Genomic DNA, 24,992 nt, shown 5'->3' on the forward strand with positions numbered 1-24,992 from the left:
TAAACGAAATGAGGCAGCTAATCTATGCACAGTAAGATTCCACAAACACCAATATGACAGCCAAATAATGTGTTTTATTAATATTGATGAATAAATATCGGACCGGACATGGACAATAAGGAGTGGCATACATCAGGGATAACACAAGGCCTCATGTGTTTTGGATTTATGTCAATCCCTACTATTAATAAGTGTATGAATTGGGGAAGTTTATAACATTTCCTTCATATTTCTGTTTGCCTGGCATATACTAGTAGACAGGCTCACATTAAATCCCAAGTCTTGAACAGACATACATTTTACAGATTTATCGGACTCCTGCATATATAACAGCGGCACTGGTTAGCACTGCTGCCTCACAGTGCCAGGGAACCGGGTTCAATTCTTCCTTGGAGGACTTGTCGATGTGGAGTTTGCACGTTCTCCCAGTGACTGCAAGGGTTTCCTCTGGGGGCTCCAGTTTCCTCCCACAGCCCAAAGATGTGCAGGTTATATGGCTTGGCCATGCTAACTTGCCACTTAGTGTCAAAGGGCGTGAAGATTCGGTGGATTGGCTATGCTAAAATTGCCCCTTGGTGTTCAAAGATGTGCAGGTTAGGTGGAATTGTGGGGATAGGGCAGGGTAGAGTGCTCTTTCAGAGAGTCGGTGCAGATTCAGGGGGCCGAATGACGACCTCCTGCACTGTAGGGGTTCTATTCTATAAGGCTGTGATGCATTGTAAGTATGAATAATATCATCCAAACCCCTGGAACCGTGTTAGTCTTGTAACAACATTTTTCTTTGGCAAAATGTTCAGTAAATCTAAAGGTGAAAGCTTTAAGCTTTACTGTAATGGTAGGTGATAATATAACTGATCAGAATGTTATGGTTGCTATATTCCATCATAACCAATAACGGCTTCTGATCAGGAATTGTCATACGGCAAAGAAATGCTTTGATGCGGAAGTGTCACAATTAACCCAGTTAATTTTTAATTAAAATATCTGACCGAGGCAGATCAGCACTATCTTCTCAAGGGTAATTCAGGATGGAGGGCTATGAATGGTGGCCTAGCCAGTGATATATCCCATGAATGAATTTTTTAAAAGCTTGCCAAGACAAATATTACATGAATATTGAGATTAGTGATGTCAAAGTTAAGAGTGTTGACCTCCATGTTCAATTTTTTGATCTTCACCGTTTGAGTGAGAGATTCCTGTATAAGAAGTGGATGGTCTTTTTTTGGACCTACTTTTTTAGCACTGATAATTCCGATACATCTTGACGCCATCAGCCCTGTTGCTGAAGAATTGCAAGTGTGATTCAAGACAGTGGGCGAAATTCTCCCCCAACGGCGGGATGCCCGCCGACTGGCGCCAAAGCCGGCGCAAATCAGACGGGCATCGCGCCGGCAAAAAGGTGCGGAAGTCTCCGCATCTTTGGCGGCCTAGCCCCAACATTGAGGGGCTAGGCCGACGCCGGAGGGATTTCCGCCCCGCCAGCTGGCGGAAATGGCGTTTGTTGCCCCGCCAGCTGGCGCGGAAATGCGGCGCATGCGCGGGAGCGTCAGCGGCCGCTGTCAGTTTCCCCGCGCATGCGCGGGAGCGTCAGCGGCCGCCGAAAGTTTCCCGCGCATGCGCAGTGGGGAGAGTCTCTTCCGCCTCCGCCATGGTGGAGGCCGTAGCGGAGGCGGAAGGGAAAGAGTGCCCCCACGGCACAGGCCCGCCCGCGGATCGGTGGGCCCCGATCGCGGGCCAGGCCACCGTGGGGGCACCCCCCGGGGTCAGATCGCCCCGCGCCCCCCCCCAGGACCCCGGAGCCCGCCCACGCTGCCTGGTCCCGCCGGTAAATACCAGGTTTGATTTACGTCGGCGGGACAGGCAGTTTCTGGGCGGGACTTCGGCCCATCCGGGCCGGAGAATCCAGCGGGGGGTCCCGCCAACCGGCGCGGCTGGATTCCCGCCCCCGCCCAATCTCCGGGAGCGGAGACTTCGGCGGGGGCGGGGGCGGGATTCACGGCGGCCAACGGCCATTCTCCGACCCGGCGGGGGGTCGGAGAATGACGCCCTGTATTACTGGCAAACTATTTGACTTTATGAGAACTAAATGTGATCATTTTTTAGTGAACGTTCATGCTGTATGGCCCAGATTTTGTGTTCAGCAACAAAATGGTGGTGCTCACTGCTGACACAAATTAAAACTACCCAGAAAAGATCTAGTGAGTTCTGTGACATGATTTTCACCTTTCTGACATTAATTGGTTTAACTCAGTGGGCTAGACAGCTGGTTTGTAATCCAGAACAAGGCCAGCTGTGCGGGTTCAATTCCCGTACCAGCTTACCTGAACAGGCGCCGGAATGTGGCGACAAAGGGCTTTTCACAGTAACTTCATACTTATGACAATAAAAGATTATTCTATTATTATTATTATTATTATTCATTTCATTCTGGCACCAGCTTTAGGGATCTTTGACATCCAGCAACTATGATGTCATCAAGTAGCCAATTCTCTGACATAAAACCGTGAAACAACAAGCACGTTTTCATTCACTTTTTGTAACTACGCAGAAAATGTAATAAAGGTTGGGCATACTCGGGATTAAGGGTATAATATGTAATATCATAAATGCTAACTTTTTTTAAATTGGTGAATTTTTTGTCATGTAATGTCATGTAACGTTGCATCCCAGAAATGTAAAATTAGTTCCGTGCCAGCGAGGTTGTTCATCAATAATTATGACATAGTACACAGTGAAAACCCCAGTTATATCTTATTCAACAAGTCATAACTTCTTTAAAAAAAAATTTACATTGCAAATAATAACGTGAAGTTTGGAAGTTCACATCAATTCAGTGATTACTACTTGTTTCCCATCTGCATGGACTTCAACGGTGCACCCTGTGGAAGAACAGGAAATTACATGTGCGGACATCATGAACTGACAGCAACTTCACTGGTAATGATGGTAAATGTTGGTTTTGCTGTCATTACAACCACAAAATCTAGACTGTGCTTTAGGTTAGGATGTTATCAGATAGTGGGCACCCTGAGACACTCAATTATTGTTACTCTACAGTTTCCTGATTTGCAGTTGGGGCAGTTGCAAAATGGAATCAATTTCATTAGGCGGCATTATCATCTGTCACCTTTGGGCACACATGAAACAATGTGCACTGTGTTTGTATGTTTTGTCTAGGTATCCTGAAAAACAGAACGCAGTATCCATCTGCAACGCTGAAGAATGAAAGCACAACTTCCATCAACAGAATGCAGATTGAGCTACCTTGGTATAATACTTCAACGCTAGGTCCCAGGGTGGTTCCGGCAGCCTCATATGGCCGTATGTACTCAGGCGCTGGAAGTCTGTCTCAACCGGCCAGCCGATATTCATCCCGTGAACAGTTGGACATGCTAGTTAGAAGACAAATGTCCAAGGAACAACTGGACGCACTCTCCAGCAGGCATGCATCTCGAGAACGATTAGAAACTGTTCCCAGCCGACATGGGTCAAGAGAACAACTAGATACAATCCCAAGTAGGCATGCCTCTAGAGGACATCAGGACAGATTACCCAGTCGACATGGGTCCAGAGAACAGCTAGACACAATACCAAGGAGGCTTGGTTCCAGAGAACATCTAGATGCGTTACCTGTGAGACAAATGTCCAGGGAATGGTTAAACACAGTACCCAGTAGACAAATGTCAAGCGAGCAGATGGACACTGTTCCCAGTCGGCATGCATCCAGGGAACATTTGGAGGCATTGTCAAATAGACAACCCTCCAGAGAACATCTAGATGCACTATCTAGAAGACAACTATCTAGGGAGCAACTAGGTCTAACGTCAAGTCGGCAGTCTTCACGAGAGCAACTCGACTCAATGTCTCGCAGGTACTTGTCCAGAGAGCGTTTAGACGCAGTGCCTAGCAGGCATCCCTCCAGAGAACAACTAAATACTCTTCCCAGAAGACAACCTTCCAGAGAGCAATTAGGGCCCTTGCCTAGCCGACAACCTTCTACAGAGCAGTTGGATATTCTGTCCTCCATTCTAGCATCTTTTAATTCTTCTGCCCTTTCTTCTGCTCCCTCCACCACCACTCCTTCTGCCCCACAGACGACTTTTACCCCTCCTGGGGCACAGACATCCTCAATGACATCTGCCCCATGCCCTTCAACCCCACACTCAGCAACATCACATAGCATCTCGGAGATTTCGCCAGATTCAGAGTAAGTACAGACTTAGTGCAAATTGTTATGACTAATGGACAGATACCAGCGTGGAAATGATATATATAATGTGAATTGCAGGTTCAAATGCCTCCAGCTGTGAGCAACAGTACTAATATACTAAGGGCCTGTAATGAGGACAGTACCAACTAGTCTTATTGGGCACCTCAAAACTATGGAACCTCTCTCAGCATTTCATTCTCCAGACTTTTAAAAAGTTTGGTATTGGTTATTTATTTCTTCCTAATTTGCCATTTAATGTCAGACATTCCCTTCCCAATGGCTTTCCCTAAGAATGCTGGTCAGAAAGGAAGATAAAGGCCCAAGGCCCATAGTAAAGCGCACTGTCTAGGCTGGAGAGAGTAAAGAAAAGACAAGTTAAATCGAGAGGTAGCCATTAGCCAATGCTTGAATTCTAAAAGGCTGTCGATTATAGAGGAAGACTGAAAGAGGGTGAGGTGTTCCACAGCTTTGAGGATGTGGGAAACAATGAAGTGGAGTAGGAGACGATATATGTCTTTCTTAATCTTCTGTGAAATTTAAACTTCATGTCATGATTTTGGATCAAATCCTATCCACGCAAAAACATGTGTTACAAGTTTAAGATCAAGAAGCATGATTGAGAAGGTAAGTCAAACACTCCGAGTCATCTGAAATGTAAGCTTTTAGTTTTTACTTCAGGTGAAGAAGGGTGGAGGACTTGTGTCGAGCATAAACAGCAGCATGGATCAGCTGAGGCAAATGGCTGCTTTCTTTGTTGTTCATTCTATGTAATATATGTATGCAAAAATACAACACAAAGGGTGATGCATGTTTCGGAATTGGTGCATTGTACCACAGTGTAAAGATGTGGTTCCAACACAGTGGGTGTGATCTATCGGCCTTGCCGCACCCGACTTGGCATACGACGAGGCTGGTAAATATCTCAAGAGGCCTCTCGTGAGATTTACTGACCTCATCCCGTGTCGCGATCTGGAACCTGCTCATTGAGGTCAGGACCCAGATTTCCATATTCAACTGAGCAGTTAGTCTCACTTGAATATGTCTATGCTGGATCAACCCAGCGCCCAGGAGCTAATAGCCTCGCCTCGGAGACCTCGAGCGGGCACCCTTTAGCACTCGTTTCCACAAACGTGGACCAGGCGCACTTGAGGGGGTCTTCCAAATAATTCAGAGCCCCTGGGTGGCCGGGCGCTGGGCAGGGTGGCGCCTGGGCACCGTGGAACTGGCAGTGCCATGTAGGCATCCTGGAAATACCACAAAGCAGTTTCTGGGTGCCCAGGTGGCACTGGCAGTGGTGGTGCCAGGCTGACAATTCCCAGGTGGCATCATGCCCGTGCCAGGGATAGGGCCCTGCTCTTATGAGGCGGGGTGCGGGGGGCTGGATAACCCACTTATTGGTGAGTAGGGGTCAGGAAATAAGACTTAAATGCGGCCGCCGCCCAAAAATGAAGCAGAGTCCCGTTTAACAGCAGGATGGTTCTCTGCTCTGCCAGTGCCGGGAGCAACCGGCTAAACGCACTCAATGCGGGACTCTGTTTCATTTCCGTTAAATCGTGCCCGGTGAGTTTCTAGTTTTACCTGAGTTGTTGTAAGTCACTTCTGTCAAATGTAAAAGGCCTGGGTAAAATGAGGTTTGGCATTTTAATCCCATTTAACTGAATTAGTTACTTAAAAAATTACATCTAACAAATGTGTTAACTATTCTGCTACTAATTCTGTAAACACTGCTTTTAATTATCCCCCCCAAAAATTCTTGGACCTCAAGGAAATGATTTCTTAAAGTCATAAAATGGCATAGAGCAGAGATCAAGTGAAAAACATTTGCCAAGAAACAGAAATGAAGTTGGGTTGGAATTTGAAAGAATGAAGCACTGGATTGGATACTGCCCTTTCAGCACTTAATTTAAATTGCATACTTCCCGAGTATAATAAATTTTGGAACCTCGACCCTGATTCCCACTGGGAACAAAAAGTGCCCCGATTTTTAATTGTCCGTCTCGCTTGAAAAGCCAAGTACCATATTCATGCAGCACCTTTCTGCAGTTACTATACATTTAGCCTCGATTATGTGTAAGTAAGGAATGTTCGATGCGAATACCAAAATGTAGAAAGCATGCAATTTTAGCACTACTATTGCTCAAAAAGCTAAGATCCACGACCAATTTAAAGGTGCTGTGATAAAACATATTTCCTTGGAATTAAGGTTTTTCAGTTTTTGGATGCGAATCTGATTTGGGCATGAGATCAATAACTAGCAGTCTGTTCCAAGTAAATTGCAATGAAGTTTGAACTTCATTATCTTTTTTAGAGTTTTCATCTGGAATTAAGCTCTGTGCATTGTTGTGGTTTGCAATCAACATCATTCCGATGAGATTTGACTTTCAGTTTACGCTCCCAAAGTTGCGTTGTTTCATAGTTGTGAAAATAAATTCAATCCGTTTGTTAATTAGGGGTGTGCAGTTAATTAAGGGTGTGCCTCTGAGCCAGAAACTCCATTCTAGTCCCACTACAGGACTTGATGGGCAAGGAAAGTGTGTTCATAATGTGGCCAAGCAGGTTGAGTATCAACTTATAAACCCTTTTAACGCATGCCAATAGGAGATGGTAAGAGCAGGAGACATTTCTGGTCAGTCACGTGATGGAAAGAATTTTGGAGTCTCCGCCATCGCTATCCATAGCTCTAGGATACAACGTGTATGGAAAAGTGTATGTTGTCACAGAAACTCCAATTCCTTGGTGCGGACTTGTTGGCCAACATGGATCAAATTGGTGCCAACATCATGGGTCCCCTACCGGCTTGGATGGATTTGGGATCTGTCTCCTTGCCTTACCTGTGGTGGAGATTGTGACGCTGTGGGCCTGACCTGCCAAAAACCTCAGAAGAAGAGGAAGAATCGTTGAATAATACCTATTAAATTGGAATCCTGTTATGTTCAATAGGACAAAACATTTCTAATTCAGTACATACAATCCATTCAATTTGTTCTAATTGAGATAGAATCTTAATTGGTAAATCTTACACAGTTACATAAGTATTGCTTAACATCTATGCACAGGGTCCAGACATTTGCCCCAACTGGTCTATTCTGATGCTTATGATCCACACACAGCTTCCTCGCAATCCTCACATCTAATCCTACTGCTTTCCAGCTATAAACTTCTTTTGGATCATATTCCCTCCGATTAAATGGGATTCAAATGAATTAAATTATATTCACTCCATCATACAGGAATTCAGTGTATGAATCTCTTGGCATTCTCATTATTGAATATTGAAATACGGGGTATTGGGGTAATGCATTGGGTGTTACATTATTGGCCTTTTGTTTTCTTACTCGTATTATATTGCATTTCAATAATTGTATTTGGTTTATATATGTAATTCCAAAATATCAAACTGAATTTGAATGGAACATGTTACTTTCTTATCTTAGATATTTATAATAGACCACATTTCCTCTCATTCATTCTCATTACGTATAATTCTAATGGATTTGTTTTACTGTAGTTTTAATTCATTATTTTATGTCCTAACGTTTTGTAGACTAGTGGTTCAGTCTAGGAAATGCACAGAGCAAGGCCCAGGTGATCAGTTCTCCATTTTGTATGTCTTTCCTTTTGGGAAGACACTTGGCCTTCGCTCCTCAGCATCATGACTGAGAAAATTAACTTCAGTGGTCATTTTGTTCTGATTTTCAGGAGGCTTCATCTGGGTCTGCTTCACCCACGTCTGCTATCCCACCTAGTGTTTTGTAATAACGAGTTTGTTATAATGAGGTTCAAATGTTATCCCATGGACTGGTTTATCACACAGCTAAATCACTGGCTTTGAAGGCAGGTCAGCAGCACGGTTCAATTCCCGTACCAGCCTCCCCGAACAGGCGCCGGAATGTGGCGACTAGGGGCTTTTCACAGTAACTTCATTTGAAGCCTACTTGTGACAATAAGCGATTTTCATTTCATTTTTTTCATGAGGCCCACAGGAATACCCTAATCGATCTCCCCATGTGAATCATGGAATACGAGTTTCCTCGCTCGCGGGCAGAGGCCTGCCAAGCTGTGGCTCATAATTAACTTATATGACGGCCGGCCTGATTAGGGGCCGGTATGTTGGTAGTCCCAACTTGGACTGATACTGTGTGTATTTGCCGCCATAGTGGCCGTTTCCTTTAACCGTGAATAAACTACCATTTAATCAACTAATCAGCCTCCTGGGTCTTTATAGAATGCATAACCAGTTTTCATTGAGTTTGATTTTTATTTCTCACTTCTGATTCTTGAGCACTAATGCACAGCCTGGTTCTCCAACCAAATGTCTATCTACAATTATGATTGCAAGCCCATAGTTGCTGTTCAGTCCCACTTTACAAAGTATCATAGTCCTAGCATATTGAGTCTTCATTGTTATCCTCCACCCATCCACAATGTCTGAAGTTGAATTCAATATGGTTCCACTGTAACTTTATAACATGTTCTGATATCCTCAAGTTAACTGCTGTCCTTCAATTACAAATGAAGAGCACTTGATTTGAAAAAAAAGAGATTTCGGCACACAAATGAGGTGTTGTAAAATTATGTATGGTCTGTATCTACTCTGGAATTACGTCTGAATCTGCAATGAGTTCAAAGAGCTTGATTCGGTTTCTTCATGCAATAAAGCATTCATCAGTTTTTGTTCAACATTGAATTATGACATATACTGTTGTTGCTCTTGGGATTAAAGTTAAAATAAGTTTGTTCTGAATTTTCTTTTATTTAAACAGAATGGCAAGAGTTGACGCACAGTCTTGAGGCAATATCCCTTTCCTGTGTCTGAGTTTTGTCTCTGTGGATACTTAAAGGCCCAAATGGCACGAAGACTGAATGTGACTGAGAAATGGGAACAAATCACTCAACCTAAATTCGAGGGATCAAAGAGGACAAAGTCAGCCACAGCCTACAGGGTCATGGGTCAAGAGTTAAGCAAAAGGTCGCAACCACTACGAAAAATGGATACTACATAATTCTCAAAATTGTTCCTACCAGAGGGCATATCAACTCTGAAATCGCACTGATTTGGGCACCATTGCAAGTGCCAAAAAAGCAAACCGGATTGAACATTCCAGATTAGGGAAATATTTAATTTTCGCACCCACTTGAGAGAGATATGATCTCCATAATCAGAAACTTCCATTTTACTCTGTAGGGTTTTAAGAACAGGGTAGAAAGGTTAGATAAGGAGGAAAACTACTGCCATCCTCTCGTGTTCAACTACTGCCATCCTCTAGTGGTCAAGCTCAAGACTTGCAACAGCCTGTTTTTCTTCAAATCCTCACCAATCATTATGGTGGATTAATTGCTGGCTCATTTTATCAAATGGAAGTGGTAAATTTAATACCGTGATAATTGCAATCAGGGCTAATTGAGAATTTTCTTTACTCCAGTCATGTGATAAGCAACAACATGCGGTTAGCTCCTCCAACGTGGCCAGATGGAGGACTGGCAAACCAGTTTGTTGAGTTTCGCAATCCAATATCTCCTTGTTCAGGAGAAAGTGATGAAATGGATGGGTTTGGCGTTGCCCAGTTTATGCCAATCTGCATCATGTAGGTCATGTTGCTTAAATTCCTGAAATTGCGAGTGAATTCCCTCCTCCCAGTTGCACAAATAAACACTGCACTGCCAAACAAATGCGTGTACTTATAGATGACTGGTTAATCTGAAGTGAGTTGAGAAAATGGGACAGTTTTCCAATCATAGGATCTCCTTGAAGAAAACATACAAAGTCACTGCGCCTATTAAACTTTTTTTTTAAATAATGGAACTATTATTTTTATACGGTGTGTTTCTAATTCAAGGTATTTTGACATTTCTGCACTATTATAGCACAAAAATCAATTATGCATGCTCCACTATGACCGACAATGGGCCGAGGACTTTGGCTCGGAAATAAGTATATTCATCAGTTAGAGGGGCCTCCCAGCAGAAGCCTTCATGACGTAGTATCAGGGTATTTTATCCACTAAATCCTTGGCTAGGTTTTTTTTTCTTTTGCACAATATGTACTGGATAAAGCTTTTCATGTAAGATACTTCAGGGCTTATGTATGTCTTTCTGCATTCCTGTCTTCTGTATTAACAAAGCAAGGTGATTCAGATCATTGCAAAGGAAGACAACTTGTGCTGAGAATCTCAGGTGACTGTGGCATCCACAAAATCCATACTTTGGTGTACAATTTCTGTGATTCTACTACGATGATTGCTTATCACTAATTGCCTGTTTGCGCTGTGTGTGCTGTTTCCATTTTCAATATCAACTGGAGCTCTTATCTGAAAATATTCTTTCCTTTGCAGATTTAAGCAGTTTCCCAATTATTCCTTCACACACCCTCTTCTGAACCTCTGATTCATGTTATCCTTGACATTATACCCACAGAAACTTTTTTTTTCACCAAGGCCTTTGATACCGTAATGTGTTCTGAAGGTTTTTAATTAATTATATATTTTAGCTACCCACAAACTAGGTCAAATATGCAAAATTCATGCTGCAACACACAATAGGATCAAACTTACTTTGGTGTATTTCAATAGAGTTTTTTTGCAACAGGCAGTTCTTAGATAAGCACCTGTGGAATCTCCCCAAATTAAGAAAACTGTTCATCTAAAGTTAAACGCGCTCCACATTAACTTTCTGACAGGTCATACACATAAGTTAATATTACAAATACATCAACCCTTCAGCAGACATGACACCATTGAGAAGCTGATAGTGTGACTAAAAAGAAGCAGATCATAAACAAATTTAAACCCATGTTGTTGTGTTGTAGAGAGTGGGATATGCTCTGAATGGAGTCCTTCTCCACTGACTAAATACCTTCTTGCACTACATTCCTCCCGGGGCAAAGAGACATAACCATTGGGTGAGGCGAATGACGAAGCCTGCTTTTTGTGTTTTGAATGTCTTGATTTAAATTCATATTTGTTTTGTTTTTAAAATAATGATTTGCATGGCCAGTTGTATTTCGTTAGGATTAGAATAATTGAATCTTGTCCCTTATATCATCTTTCTACATTGTAAAGCAGTTTGCAACATTATTTACAATGGGGATATTGATCCTATAAAAACACGGCATTTGTTATGTCCACAGCAAAACCTTACCCTCCTGGATACTGAGCAGAGCAATTGCAGTATTCACCATCTTTGTTTTACTCACTATATGGTACTCGAGTTTAATCAGCAGATATTGTGTTGTAGAATGGGTGATCGGTCAAACATAGGTTAAGATATTGCACATCATTCACCTTGAGCACGTAAATACTGACCTAAGCAGCTTCTTCAAGAATTAGTTACATATTTAACACAACTCTACTCCCAAAATGAACAATCCTTGCTTAATAACAGAGGAAACATTACTAGCCCTATTAAACAAATCTACATTCCTTCATTTTAATTGTCATATTTAAAGAATGTGTTACATGCAGAAACTGATTTCGTGTACTGACCAGCGTACTCTACTGACTCCAAATGGTTTACGAACAAAAAGCCACCAGACAGCCCAGGTGCAGCTGTGGAAGCTTTCCTAATGTTGATGTTTTGGCTGCCTGGAAATCATTCATTTTACAGGAGAACTTTGGTTATAAACTTGAGAAACTCCCCTCTTCACTGAATCCTCCTTGTTTCCTGTTGAAGAAGGAAGCAGTAAAAAGTCTTGAGCATTGTGACGCTTTAGCTTTTATTTTCTTTCAGAACACCAGTGGCCGGTGAGTGATGGTTTTCTTCCTTGCTTCAAAAAAAAAAGAAATGAAAGCTCCTCTTCAAACATATCCAACATCTTTGGGGTGGGGTGGTGGTGAATAAGAGAAGAAAAAAAAACTTTTTTATACATTTTTGTATCTTTGTAATTCAGAGATGAAATTTTTACCTTATTATTTTTTACTGATTTAAGTTATTGTGATAAAGAGCTTTTGTTCTTATTAATGCAACAAAAATACTTGAATCTGTCTTGTGTTGCTGAAGCTTGAAATTTTGATGTGTATATTGAGTACGACAAGGTAGAACCTGAGAAGTTTCAGATTTTTAAATATCCATTTACGGTCCAGCAAGATAAAGCAATGCTTGATCCAGTCTGGGTGAGGCCAGCACAGTCCACATTATCCATTCAATCCTCCAAAGGTGGTCGCCTTTTCTTTTCAACAAAACGTTTAAGAAATGAAGATAACCCACCTTTGTTCAAAAAGTACTTGCCAATCAGAGAAGGGATGACGCTGTTACTTAGAGCACAATCATCTTACTCCTTATCGAGTGACACAACCCAGCCCATGCTGAAGAAGGGTAGGGAAAGGTTTGTGTTGGTCCTTTGTGTTGGAACGCACTCGTTTCCACACAGACCTGGGTTCAAATCCAATCTAGGCTGAGGTGGCGCAAGTGTCTTCTCTGACGCTTCCAATTTCATGTATTCGAATAATTTTGAGCCCAAGTCGGTCCCCCAATAAAATTTGAACCCCACAGCATGGAGGTGCTCAGAATTTAAATCCAATTGGGCAATCGGTTGCAAATTACTAACAGGAAGCGTGGTGTATGAAATTGAAGAAAAAGTAGTATGTGGTATGTTTGTAAAAATGTGGTTAAAGCATACCTATTGGAAGAGCATTGATGTTGACATTGGGTGGAAGGGGGGGGGGGGGTCAATAAATGGATAAACACAAAGAAATGTGGTTCCTTACATGCTTTTTCAGTCTCTTATTTCATAATTTACAAACAAGTGATACATTCAGAACATTGCAGATCCAAATTAATTTAATGTTAGTGTTTCAACCTTGGTATGACATTATTTAAATACGTTTTGCTGCAATGCTGTTGTCTCACGTCACTTGCTGCCTTTATCAATCCTTCTGCACACATATAATAATGCAACCATCCACCATCTTCCCGGAATCAGAAAAGTCTTGGTGATGCTATCCGACCATTGAGCGAAAGCTTTTATATCATAAGGTGTTCAGCTACTGAAACTGCCAGTTTTCCAAAACTTTTGCTTGAAAAAAAGGTCCTGGGGCTTAGTCCTGAATGGTGCCATTGTGTTACTACAGGAGGAGGAAAAATATGACATTCCCCATCCACTTGAGTCACAATCCTGATTTCCGTCTCCACAACCACCCCCCCCCCCCCCCCCATCCCATCAATGTCAGGTTAAATAAATTGTCATTTCCCCATGCTTGCAGTTCACAGAATACTTGCAAATTAACTGGATAAAATTGGGAAGAACTATTCTCAAGGCTATCAGTAAATTTCACTTAATGTGCAAGTGAAAGTTGCTTGACTTCCACCTTAGCTGTTCACAGATCCACATTAGTGAGATGGACATTGTCAGTTTTCCTTCTCTCTCTCCCCATTCCTTACCCACCCCCTCCTATTTCCAAGATGGAACATTTTACCATCTGGGCAACGTTCCAGCCGTCAGCTTGACTGATTGTCAGATCATGGAGTAGTCATATGACTTGCCGACCTACTTCCATTGGAGTCTTAAAACTGTGTAATGTCTTCACCATTGTATTAAGTTATAGTAACATTATCATTTGAAATGTACAAGAATCATATTTCTGAATTTTTAAGACTGAATAAACAAAATAAAAATGTGGTTTGGTTTTAACATTTTATTTTGGTTTTAAATTGCTTCTGTAATCCTTACAGTCATTGTCGGCGCAATTGGTTCTAACTACCGATGGCATCTAGGGGAACTGGTTTGAGTCTCACATGCAGCACCTTTGAGATTACCCTGAAAACCTCCCTCCAATACCGCTCCAGTTTTGGGCAACACCAAAACATATGAACGTGAATTGCGTCCCGTTTCCCCCCCCCCCCCCACACAGAGTTCACAAACATCCTCCACCCTCTCAAAGATTCAGCTCGTCCTTGTGAGGTGCATCCTATATACCACCTTCAACTGTATCAGCCCGAACCTCGCACATGGCGTTGAGGCATTCGCCCTCCAGAGCACCTCACACCACATCCCCTCCTCCATACCCCCCCCTACTCTTCCTCCCACTTTGCCTTAATCCCCTCCAATGATACCTTATCTTCCCCCAGCTCACCCCATAAATCGCAGACACCACCCCTTTCTCCATTCTCCCTGTCGTCAGTGCCTCCTCCAACAGAGTGGGGGCTGGCGCCACCGGAATGCTCTGAATCTCTTTCCTAGCGAAATCTCGGACCTGCATATATCTAAACATAAGACTTAGGAGTAGAATTAGGTCACTCGGCCCATCGGGTCTGCTCCGCCATTCATTCATGGCTGATATTTTCTCATCCCCATTCTCCTGCCTTCTCCTCATAACCCCTGATTCCCTTATTAATCAAGAACCTATCTATCTCTGTCTGAAAAACACTCAGTGATTTGGCCTCCACAGCCTTCTGTGGCAAAGAGTTCCACAGATTCAGCACCCTCTGGCTGAAGAAATTCCTCCTCATCTCTGTTTTAAAGGATCGTCCCTTTAGTCTGAGATGGTTTCATCTGGTTCTAGTTTTTCCTACAAGTGGAAACATCCTCTCCATGTCCACTCTATCCAGGCCTCGCAATGTCCTGTAAGTTTCAATAAGATCCCCTCATCCTTCTAAACTCCAACAAGTACAGACCCAGAGTCCTCAACCGTTCCTCATACGACAAGCTCTTCATTCCAGGGATCATTCGTGTGAACCTTTGGACCCTTTCCAAGGCCAGCGCGTCCTTTCTTAGATGCAGGGCCCAAAACTGCTCACAATATTCCAAATGGGGTCTGACCAGAGCCTTTTAGAACCTCAGAAGTACGTCCCTGGTCTTGTATTCTAGCCCTCTTGACGTGAATGCTGACATTGCATTTGCCTTCTTAACTGCCGACTGAACCTGCACATTAACCGTAAGAGAATCGTGAACAAGGACACCTAAGTCCCTTTGTGCTTCTGATTTCCTAAGCATTTCCCCATTTAGAAAATAGTCTATGACTAAATTCCTCCTTCCAAAGTGCATAACCTCACACTTTTCCACATTGTATTTCATTTGCCACTTCATTGCCCACTCCTAGCTTGTCCAAATCCTTCTGCAGCCCCCTTGCTTCCTCAATAGTACCTGTCCCTCTACAGATCTTTGTATCATCTGCAAACTTAGCAACAGTGCCTTCAGTTCCTTCTTCCAGATCATCAATGTATATTGTGAAAAGTTGTGGTCCCAGCACAGACCCCTGAGGCACACCACTAATCACCGGCTGCCATCCTGAAAAAGACCCCTTTATCCCCACTTTCTGCCTTCTGCCAGTCAGCCAATTCTCTATCCATGCCAGGATCTTACCTTTAACACCATGGGCTCTTATTTAATAGTCTCCGATGTGACACCTTGTCAAAGGCCTTCTGGAAATCTAAATAAATCACGTCCACTGGTTCTCCTTGCCCCAATATCTCTCTGACCCAACCCATATTTCTCCCCCAGCTCCTCCAGCCTCGCAAACCAGCTCCCCAGAAACAAATCCTTTAATACCCTAGCTCCCATCTCCAAAAACTCCTATCCCACTTCCCTGGCTCAAATCTATGATTCCCGCGAATCGGCATTTCCCTTGACCCTGCCCACAACCTAAAGTGCTGGCGCAACTGCCTCCAGATCTTCAACCACCACCACCAGACTCCCCGAATATTTCCCCGCGGCTATCGGGAGCGGCGCTGGTGATAACGCCCTCAACCCCGACTCCATGCGCAGAGACTCCTCCATTCTAACCTACTGGGAGTGCTCCCTCTAACCCAGCACCTCACCCAGAAATAATACAGTAAATTTGGGAGACCCAACCCCCCCCCCCCCCCCCCCCCTGACTACTGTCCTCTCTGCAATAACACCTTCCTAGTCCTAGCCGCCACCCCCCCACCCCCCATATAAACGAGGTAATCATCTTTTCTACTTCCTTAAAAAACGTCTTTGGCAAAAAGATCAGCAGGCATTGAAAAATGAACAAAAATCAGGGCAACACATTTAATTGCCTGTACCCGACCTGCCAGCGACAGAGGAGGACCATCCTACCTTGCCAAATCCACTTTCACCCTCCCCACCAAACTGGTACTGTTTTCCTATGGAGCCCCCCCCCCCCAACAATCCCGTGCCACTTGCACCCTCCGGTATCTAAAGTAGGTCACTGCCTCCAGCCCCGGTCAGGACACCATAGAACATTTGCTTTTGTCCAAATTTAGCTTATACCCTGAAAGACCCAAACACTCGAAGCAGCTCCAATATCCTGCCCATTGACGCACTGGGTTCCGACACATACAGTAGCAAGTCGTCTGCGTACAAAGATACTCTATGCTCTCCCACACTATCCCACTCCACACCCTCAAACTCCTCAACACGATGGCCAAGGCTCAATTGCACATGCAAACAACAGGGGGGGACAGGACATAGGGCATCCCTGCCTGATCCCTCGGTGCGGAGCAAAATACCCCAAATTCGTACTATTCATGCATAAACTCTCCCTCGGCTTCCTGCATAGTAATCTTACCCACTCCAAAAATCATGGCCCAATCCCAAACCGCTCCAAAACTGGCATCAAGTAACCCCACTCTACCCAGTTAAATGCCTTCTCAGCATCCAATGCCACAACCATCTCTGTCTCCCTCCTCTCCGTCAGTGCCGTAGCTGCATTCAATATCCTTCTAATGTTCGAAAAGAGTTGCCTCCCTTTCATAAAGCCCGTCTGATCTTCCCCATCACCTTCGGGAGACATTCCTCCAACCTACCAACCAACACCTTTGCATCCACATTCAAGAGTGATATGGACCTTGACAACTCACACTCTGTCGGATCCTAATCCTTGAGCAACAAAGAGATCAACGCCTGTCTCAAAGTCTGGCAACACCCCCTCCCCTATTGCCTCCTCAAACATCCCCACCATTGGCGGAGCCAACTTATCCCTAAATTTCTTATAGTACTCCACCGCAAACCCATCTGGCCCTGCTACCTTCCCTGACTGCATCCTCCCAATCACATCCTTTATCTCCTGCACCCCTATCGCCCCCTCCAATGTGGCCCTATCCTTATCCCCAAACCTCGGATATTCCAAAACATCCAGGAATTCCTGCACCCCCCCCCCCCCCCCCCCCCGATCCTCCCCCGGTGGTTCCGATCTATACAACCTCTTATAAAACTCCTCAAACACCCCATTAATCTGGTCCGGAGCCTGCCCCAACATTCTTGCCCTATCCAGCACCTGAACAATTTCTCTTGCTGCTGTCTCCTTCCAAAGTTGGCATGCCAGCATGTGCCCTGCCTTCTCTCCATACTCGTAGACTGCTCCCCTCACCCGCCGCAATTGGTACACCGCCTTCCTTGTGGATAACCGATCTAAGCTCGCCTGCAACTCCTTCCTCTTTTCCAACAGTGCTGGATCCACATCATCTGTATACCTCCTGTCTATCTCCAACATCTCGTCCATTAATCTTTGCCGCTCCATTCTGTCCTCATCCACCTTTGCCTTAAATGATATCACCTCCCCCTTCACCACCGCATTCAAATCTTCCCATACCACCGCCTGCGAAGCCCCTGCCGTACAATTAAACCCCACGTATTCCTCAATTACTTTCCCAATCTTATCACAAAACCCTCGGTCCCCCAACAGCCCCCTCTGATCTCTACCCCAGACTCTGCACTGCTCCCTTCTCCAATACCATATCCACCCAATGCGGCACATGATCCGATATCGCAATTGCCGAATATTTTGACCCTGGCCGACAGCGCCTTCCCCTCCACAAAACAATCTCTCCATGAATAGACCTTAAGAACCGAAGAGAAAAACGAATACTCCCATTCCTCCAAGGGTCCACTCCTCCCATTTCCACCATTAGTCCAGCCAACATCTTTGCCCCCCCCCCCCCCCCCAACCCCCGACAAGGCAAGTGGCCATGATCTGTCCAATCTTAGCTCCTGCACCAAGTTCCAGTCTCCACCCACTATCAATTCATGTCAATCCAAGTTGGGGATGGCCCCACACACCTTTAGAAGCCCTATATCATCCCAGTTGGGACTATACATGCTTACCAATGCCACCAACCTCCCTTCCAATGCCCCTGTCACTATCACATACCTACCTCACTGATCTGCCACCACTTTCTCCATTTGGAACCGTAACCCTTTTACTAACCAGGACTGCAACCCCCCAACTGCGCTGGCCCCTTTGCACCTTCTGCTAAAGAAAAATCACACCTGGGTTTGGGGTCAGCCGCAAGAAACCGCTTTCCGGCGGGTAAAGCAACAATTGTCGTCGTCTGGGTTACTAACCCACTATGATCCTGGAAAGCCTTTGCTCGTCACATGTGATGCATCCTCGTATGGTATTGGGGCCGTCCTGTCCCACAAGATGAAGAACGGGGCCGAACGACCGATAGCTTTCACCTCCCGCACATTGACTGCAGTGGAGAAAAAGTACGCGCAGATCGAGAAGGAGGGCCTGGCAGTGGTTTTTGCGGTGAAACGCTTCCACCAGTACGTGTACGGCCGCCATTTCACTATCGTGACTGATCATAAGCCCCTGCTGGGACTTTTCAGAGAGGATAAGCCAATACCGCCCATTGCTTCTGCACGGATCCAGCGCTGGGCTTTGTTGCTTGCTGCATACGAGTATTCTCTGGAGCGCAAACCAGGTACGCAGATAGCAAATGCCGACGCACTGAGCCGATTGCCTTTATCGACCGGCCCCATGTCGACCCCCACGACCGGTGAGGTGGTCACAACCCTAAATTTTATGGACACCTTGCCTGTCACGGCATCACAGATCCGTGAGTGGACCCAGACGGAGCCAGTCCTGTCAAAGGTTTGGCACATAGTCCTGTATGGTGGGCAGCATAGACAGCTCCCAGGCGAGTTGTGGGCATTTTCCTCCAAGCTGTCAGAATTCAGCATGGAAGACGGCATCCTCTTGTGGGGGACACGTGTGATTGTCCAGGAAAATGGCCAGGAGCTGATACTAACAGACTTGCACAATGGGCATCCAGGCGTGACCAAAATGAAAATGTTGGCCCGGAGTTATGTCTGGTGGCCAAGCCTCGACACCGACATTGAGAAGGTGGCCCAAAACTGCTCCATTTGCCAGGAGCATCAGAAGCTTCCGCCGGCCGCACCCCTACATCACTGGGAATGGCCAGGGCGGCCTTGGGCACGCTGATTTCGCAGGCCCTTTTTCAAGGATCCATGTTCCTTTTACTAATTGACGTCCAGTCCAAATGGCTAGAGGTGCATAAGATGCAGGGGACAACGTCCTGCGCAACAATTGAAAAGATGCGTTTATCGTTTAGTACGCCTGGCCTCCCCGAGGTGCTGGTCACGGATAACGACACTCCATTCACGAGTGAGGAGTTTGCGAGGTTCACGAAGATGAACGGCATCCGCCATATCCGCACTGCCCCTTACCACCCGGCTTCAAATGGGTTGGCAGAGTGCGCAATGCAGACATTCAAAAGAGGCCTAAAGAAGCAGTCTTCCGGATCAATGGACACGAGACTGGCTCACTTTTTGTTTACGTACAGGACCACCCCCATGCAGTGACTGGGGTAGCTCCCGCAGAACTCCTAATGGGCCGGAGACTTCGCACCCGCCTTCGTATGGTTTTCCCGGACATTGGCGCAAAAGTACGCTGCACGCAAGAACGGCAGGGACAGGGATTTTCTCGGCATCGGCCGATTCGGCAGTTTGCGCCCGGTGACCCAGTGTTCGTTCGGAATTTTGCTGGTGGTGCCCAATGGGTTCCTGGTGTAATCTTTCGCCAAACGGGCCCTATCTCTTACCAGGTGCAAGCCCAGGGTCGTCTGCAGTGAAAACATGTAGACCACGTTCGGTTCAGAAGACCATCCCCTCAAAAGATTCCCCGCCCCTGGAGCTCATTTCAACAGCCGCAGAGACCAGGGACAAGGGAAGGTAGTCCTCACAATCTTCCACTGGTGCCTCACTCGAAGCATGCGCAGGTCGTTACGGGACCGAATGGAGATAGAGATGCTGACATGACGGAGGCAGCAGACTCTGACTCCGAGATGGAGACACAGGATGCATCAGAGGGGGAATCCTCGGGTCCAAGGGCCGTGGATGTACAACCGTTGCGCCGTTCATCACGGAAGCGTCGGTCTCCGTCTCGTTACACGCCGCCTGGTCCAGCGCCGCGTGCAAATGGTGTCCGGCCTGCGGCCAAACGAGTCCGACGCCCTCCTTCGCCAGGGTCTTCGGTGGATTCCTTGGACTTTGGGGGGGAGAGATGTTATAACCTGCCTACTTACCATTGGCTGGGGACTAATGACTATCCCACAATCCTGTGGGAGTATGAGCTTCCCCAATGAGGGGGGCGGAGAAACCACTAGTAAACTCCTCGTATAAATAAAGCTGGCCAGTTCAGGAACCAGCAGGAAGGAGTATGTAGCAAGGGAAGTTACTGCTACTGTTATGTATATATGTTATAGTAAATAAATGTTATTACTTTGTATCCTTAAAATTCGTGCTGGATTCTTCGTGGCCCTTACAAAAGAAGGAGCGTCAACTGCTTCACTGGCAGGGAATTCCATGGATTCACAACTCTTTGGGAAGAAAGAAGTTCCTCCTGAGTCAGTCCTAAATCTACTTCCTCTTATTTTGAGGCTATGCCCAGTTCTGCTTTCACCCGCCAGTGGAAACTGCCTCCCCGCATCTATCCTATCTATTCCTTTCATAATTTTATATGTTTCTATAAGATCCCACCATCCTGAGATGTGTTTGTTTGATTGTTTTTCCTGGGACTGGGTGGAAGGGGAGGAGTGGGAAGCCCTGGGCAGGGCCTCCTGCACGAGCAAACTTAAGTCGGCTAGCGAACGGAGGTGTGTTGGGGGGAGGGGCTATGGACATTGGAGACTGGTGAGCAGGTTTCAATGGGCCTAGCATGAAGTAAAAACATAAGTCAAAACTACATAGAAACACTCTCCCAACTCCTCTTCCACAGTCCACAACACCTCTTCAGTCCCATTCTGCCCCATGCCTTCTGCCTTCACAAACGCCCCCACCATCTCAAAGTAAAAGTCTCTGGAGTTGTAGTTCACCCTCAACTTCGCTGGATATGCCACTCCAAACCACACCCCACTGTTGTACAATGCCGTCTTCACTTGGCCGAAAGCCGCTCGCCACTTTGCCAGTTCCACCATCAAGTCCTGGTCAATGTGTACACCAGCTCCAGCCCATTATCCCTCCCGCTCCTTCTTTCCCCAGTTCAAAACCTTCTCCTTCATGTGTTATGTGAAAACAGATGATCATTGCCCTTGGCGGCTCGTTCAACTTCGACTTAGGCCTCAGCGACCGATGAGCTCGGTCCAGTTCATACCAAGAGGGTTCCTCTTCGTCCCCCATCAGTTCCGCCAGCATCTTGACAAAGTACTTTGTCGGCCTCGGGCCCTCCACCCCCTCGGGCAGGCCCACAATCCTCAAATGTTGCCGCCTCAAGCGGTTCTCCAAGTACTCCAACTTTGCTCACAATCCCTTATTGGCCTCGACCAACCGAGGTGAGCTGGTCACTGTGCTGTGACATGGCCTCCTCCACTCCCTTCATCTCGTCGCCCTGTTCCCTCATCTTGGCCGATGTCTTCACCACAGCCACTCTCACTGGGGCAATTTGCCTCGTCCACGGACACCTTCAAAGCCACCTCCTTTCTCAATACCTCCATCTGATTCGCAAACTGCTTCTCTAACTCCAAGTACATCACCTCAGTCATCTTCTCTGCCATAAGCAGCGAGGCCCCACCCAGCAGCCCAGCCTCCACCGTCCTTCTAGCTCCCAGGCTGCCCCTCTCACTCGATGGTGAACCCCCACTCCCTCCCTTTTTCACGGCTGTTTTCCTTTGATTCTTTGACATTCTTTGCCTTATTTATAGCTTCCTACACCCAATCATTCACAAATTGCTCCCAGGACCAGACATTAAAACTCTGAAAAACATGCCTCGAGCAGGAGCCACCCAATGTGTGACATCCCCTCTACATGCTGCCAACAGAACTCAATTATCCAATTTTCTTTAGAAATCCATGATTAAAGCTGCCACCGCTAAACTCCCAGGATGGGTATGCCCGATGCTTACCTCAAACTTTTCCTTAAGTTTCCTCTGGTTGTTGCATCAATCACCTTAAATCCGTGGGGCTGGATTCTCCGATTCGGAAGCTACGTCCTCCCGCCAGCGTGGGAACTGTGGTGTTTTACGCCCAACAATTTGGCGCAAAACGGCCACCGATCCTGTGTGTGGCTGGGGGCTAGCATGCAGACAGCGTAGAGCACCCGGTTCTAGCTGCCGATGCAGCCTGGAGAATTGACGGGTCCGTGGCCGCGCCTGTGCACGGTGGCGACCTGCAGCGGCCGCACCGTGCAACATGGCGCCTTCCGCTCGCGGACCCGGCCTGCAAAATAGTGCCCCCCCCCCCCCCCCCCGCTTTTGACCGGCTCGCACGCCCCGGACCACCCCCCCAACAGTGCCCCCAGCCCCGAATAATGTTGGCCCCTCCTGCGGATTGGCCCTCCCCTGACTGTGGAGGTGCCAGACTGAGTCCGCTGCCGCCATGCCGAATTCACGATGGGTGAGGCCATGAGAGACCCACGGCGTCAGGAACTCGCCGGTCAGGGGCAGAGGATTGGGGGGGAGGGGGGGGGGGGGGTGCTTCAGGCAATGTTGGTACGGCGCACAGCATACTCGGAGAGTATGCCACTTTGGAGGGGGCGGAGCATCACGAAAGCTGCGCCGCCCCCGATTTGGTCGTGAACGAGGATTCTCCAGCCGAACACCATTTCGGCGTTGGTGACCAGAGAATCCCGCCCGTGATCGCTGGTTCTCTTCCCTTCAACCAACAAGAACAGTTTTTCCTCTACGGTGTCCAGACCAGTCATGACTTTGAACACCTGTATCTAATTTCCTCTCCGCAAAAATGCCCCATTTCCTCAATCTGAGGACATAACTGAAGTCTCTTATCCCCAGAAGCATTTTCGTGAATCTTTCCTGGTCCCCTCTTCACATCCTTCCTAAAGTGTGGTGCCCAGAACAAGACACACTACATCAGCTGAAGTCAAGGTTCACCATAACTTCCTTGTTTTTGTACTGTGTGCCACTTCGTGAAGCCCTGGATACAGTATACCTTATTGACGGTTTTCTCAACCTGTCCTGACACTTTCGACAATTTGTGCACATTTCTCTGCTCCTGCACCCAGTTTCTTTTATGTTGTCCCTCCTTGTTCTTACAAAAATGGATCACTTCACAATTTGGGGACAGTTTACAAACAAACCACACCAGAAACTACCTGATCAAACTACCTCCAGAGTTGGAAACACAACTCTCAACATCTGCACAATCGCCCCAATGGTCTGCTCAATGTCATTTTGTATGGCGGTATGCCTTGTTATACACGTGCTGTTTGACTTTCAAGCCAGAGAGATGAGGCAGGTGAGTAGCCCAAGTAGTTCAATAGCTACCCTTTACTTTCTCATGTGTCTAAATTGCTGATGGTACAGTGGGCTGATACATAATTAAGGCAGCATAACCACTGTCTGACACCAGGCATTAAACTGTCTAAGATACTGAGTATGATCATACAGCTCCTGGACATTGAGGAAGTGGAATCTGTTGTGAAGCATCTCTACAAAGTGATGTGTGTGCATTCATTAATTCCCTGTGCAATGAGGCAGCTTTCCATCCTGGCAAACACACGTGCTCATTCCATCTGCTTCTCTCGAAACACAAAGTGGAATGAGATCAGGGGCTGGATTCTCTGCCACCCGCCGCCGTTGCGGAGTTCCTGATGCAGCGGAGAATCCAGCGTCAGACGGCGCCGATCCCGTTCCAATGCTCCGGTCCCCTGCTGGTGTCGGGATGGAGAGGATTCAAATGGGTCATTAAGATCTTATTTGCCGGGGGGGGGGGGGTCGGTGTGGGAGCGGGTACAGGCAGCATCATGCAAGGGCACTAGTTTGGGGGCATTGGTAACAGCGCCTCTGCCGTTCCCGCTGGATCGGTGCTCCACCAGCCCCGTCGTGGCGGCGGCCCTGAGAGTCTGGAGGCAATGGAGGAGACATGTGGGAGCAGAGGGTGCATCGGTCTGGTCTCCAGTCTGCAATAATCACTGGTTTGCCCTGGGGAGGGTAGAGGAGGGTTCCGGAGATGGCAGAGAGCAGGGGATCTAGAGGATAGGAGATATGTTTATAGAGGGGAGCTTTCCCAGCCTGAGGGAGTTGGAGGAGAAATTTGAATTGACGAGAGGTACCTACAGGCGTGGGGCTTCCTACGCAGGCAGGTCTCAACCTTCCCGCTCCTATCACCAAGGGGGATACAGGACAGGGTAGTTTGCAGAATGTGGGTGGGAGAAGAGTCAACGCGTCCACAACATGTGCCAGGCTCAGCCTGATACAATTTAAGGTTGTTCACCGGGCACGCATGCCAGTGGCCCGGATGAGCAGGTTCTTTGGGGTAGAAGGTGCGCAAGGTGTGCGGGAGGGCCAGCGAACCATGTCCATATGTTCTGGGCATCTCCGAAGCTTAGGGGATTCTAAGGGGTTTGCGGATGTCATGTCCATGGTGTTAAAAGCAAGGGTGGCACCGAGTCCAGAGGTGACGATTTTCAGAGTGTCGGAAGACCCGGGAATCCAGGAGGAGAAAGAGGCAGACGTACTGGCCTTTGCCTCTCTGGTAGCCCGGAGACGGATATTATTAGCTTGGCGGGACTCAAAGCCCCCGAAGTCGGAGACCTGGCTCACTGACATGGCGAGCTTTCTCTGTCTGGAGAAAATCAAGTTCGCCATGAGAGGGTCAATGTTCGGGTTC

The 24,992-nt window shown here is 46.6% G+C and overlaps 2 protein-coding genes across 4 annotated transcripts in view; both read left to right on the top strand.

Moving 5' to 3' along the window:
• Positions 1 to 9,133, top strand: part of celsr3 (cadherin, EGF LAG seven-pass G-type receptor 3) — a 341,825-nt gene extending 332,692 nt beyond the window's left edge. For 2 of the 3 annotated variants that reach the window (XM_072472880.1, XM_072472881.1), the window contains 2 exons: positions 3,178 to 4,207; positions 8,974 to 9,133. In XM_072472880.1, coding sequence (XP_072328981.1) covers positions 3,178 to 4,207; positions 8,974 to 9,001 — 1,058 coding nt within the window. In that variant the 3' untranslated portion in view covers positions 9,002 to 9,133. Of the gene's footprint in view, positions 1 to 3,177; positions 4,212 to 8,973 lie in introns of those variants that run through there. The other variant, XM_072472882.1, reaches the window with a different exon arrangement.
• LOC140388526 (solute carrier family 26 member 6-like) overlaps positions 9,006 to 24,992 on the top strand; it is a 182,758-nt gene continuing 166,771 nt past the window's right edge. Inside the window, exon 1 of the mRNA XM_072472883.1 lies at positions 9,006 to 11,949. Within this exon, the coding sequence (XP_072328984.1) occupies positions 11,714 to 11,949 (236 nt within the window). The 5' untranslated portion in view covers positions 9,006 to 11,713. The remainder of the gene's footprint in view (positions 11,950 to 24,992) is intronic.

This window comes from Scyliorhinus torazame, chromosome 13 (assembly GCF_047496885.1).
Source record: "Scyliorhinus torazame isolate Kashiwa2021f chromosome 13, sScyTor2.1, whole genome shotgun sequence".
Classification (NCBI taxonomy): Eukaryota; Metazoa; Chordata; class Chondrichthyes; order Carcharhiniformes; family Scyliorhinidae; genus Scyliorhinus; species Scyliorhinus torazame.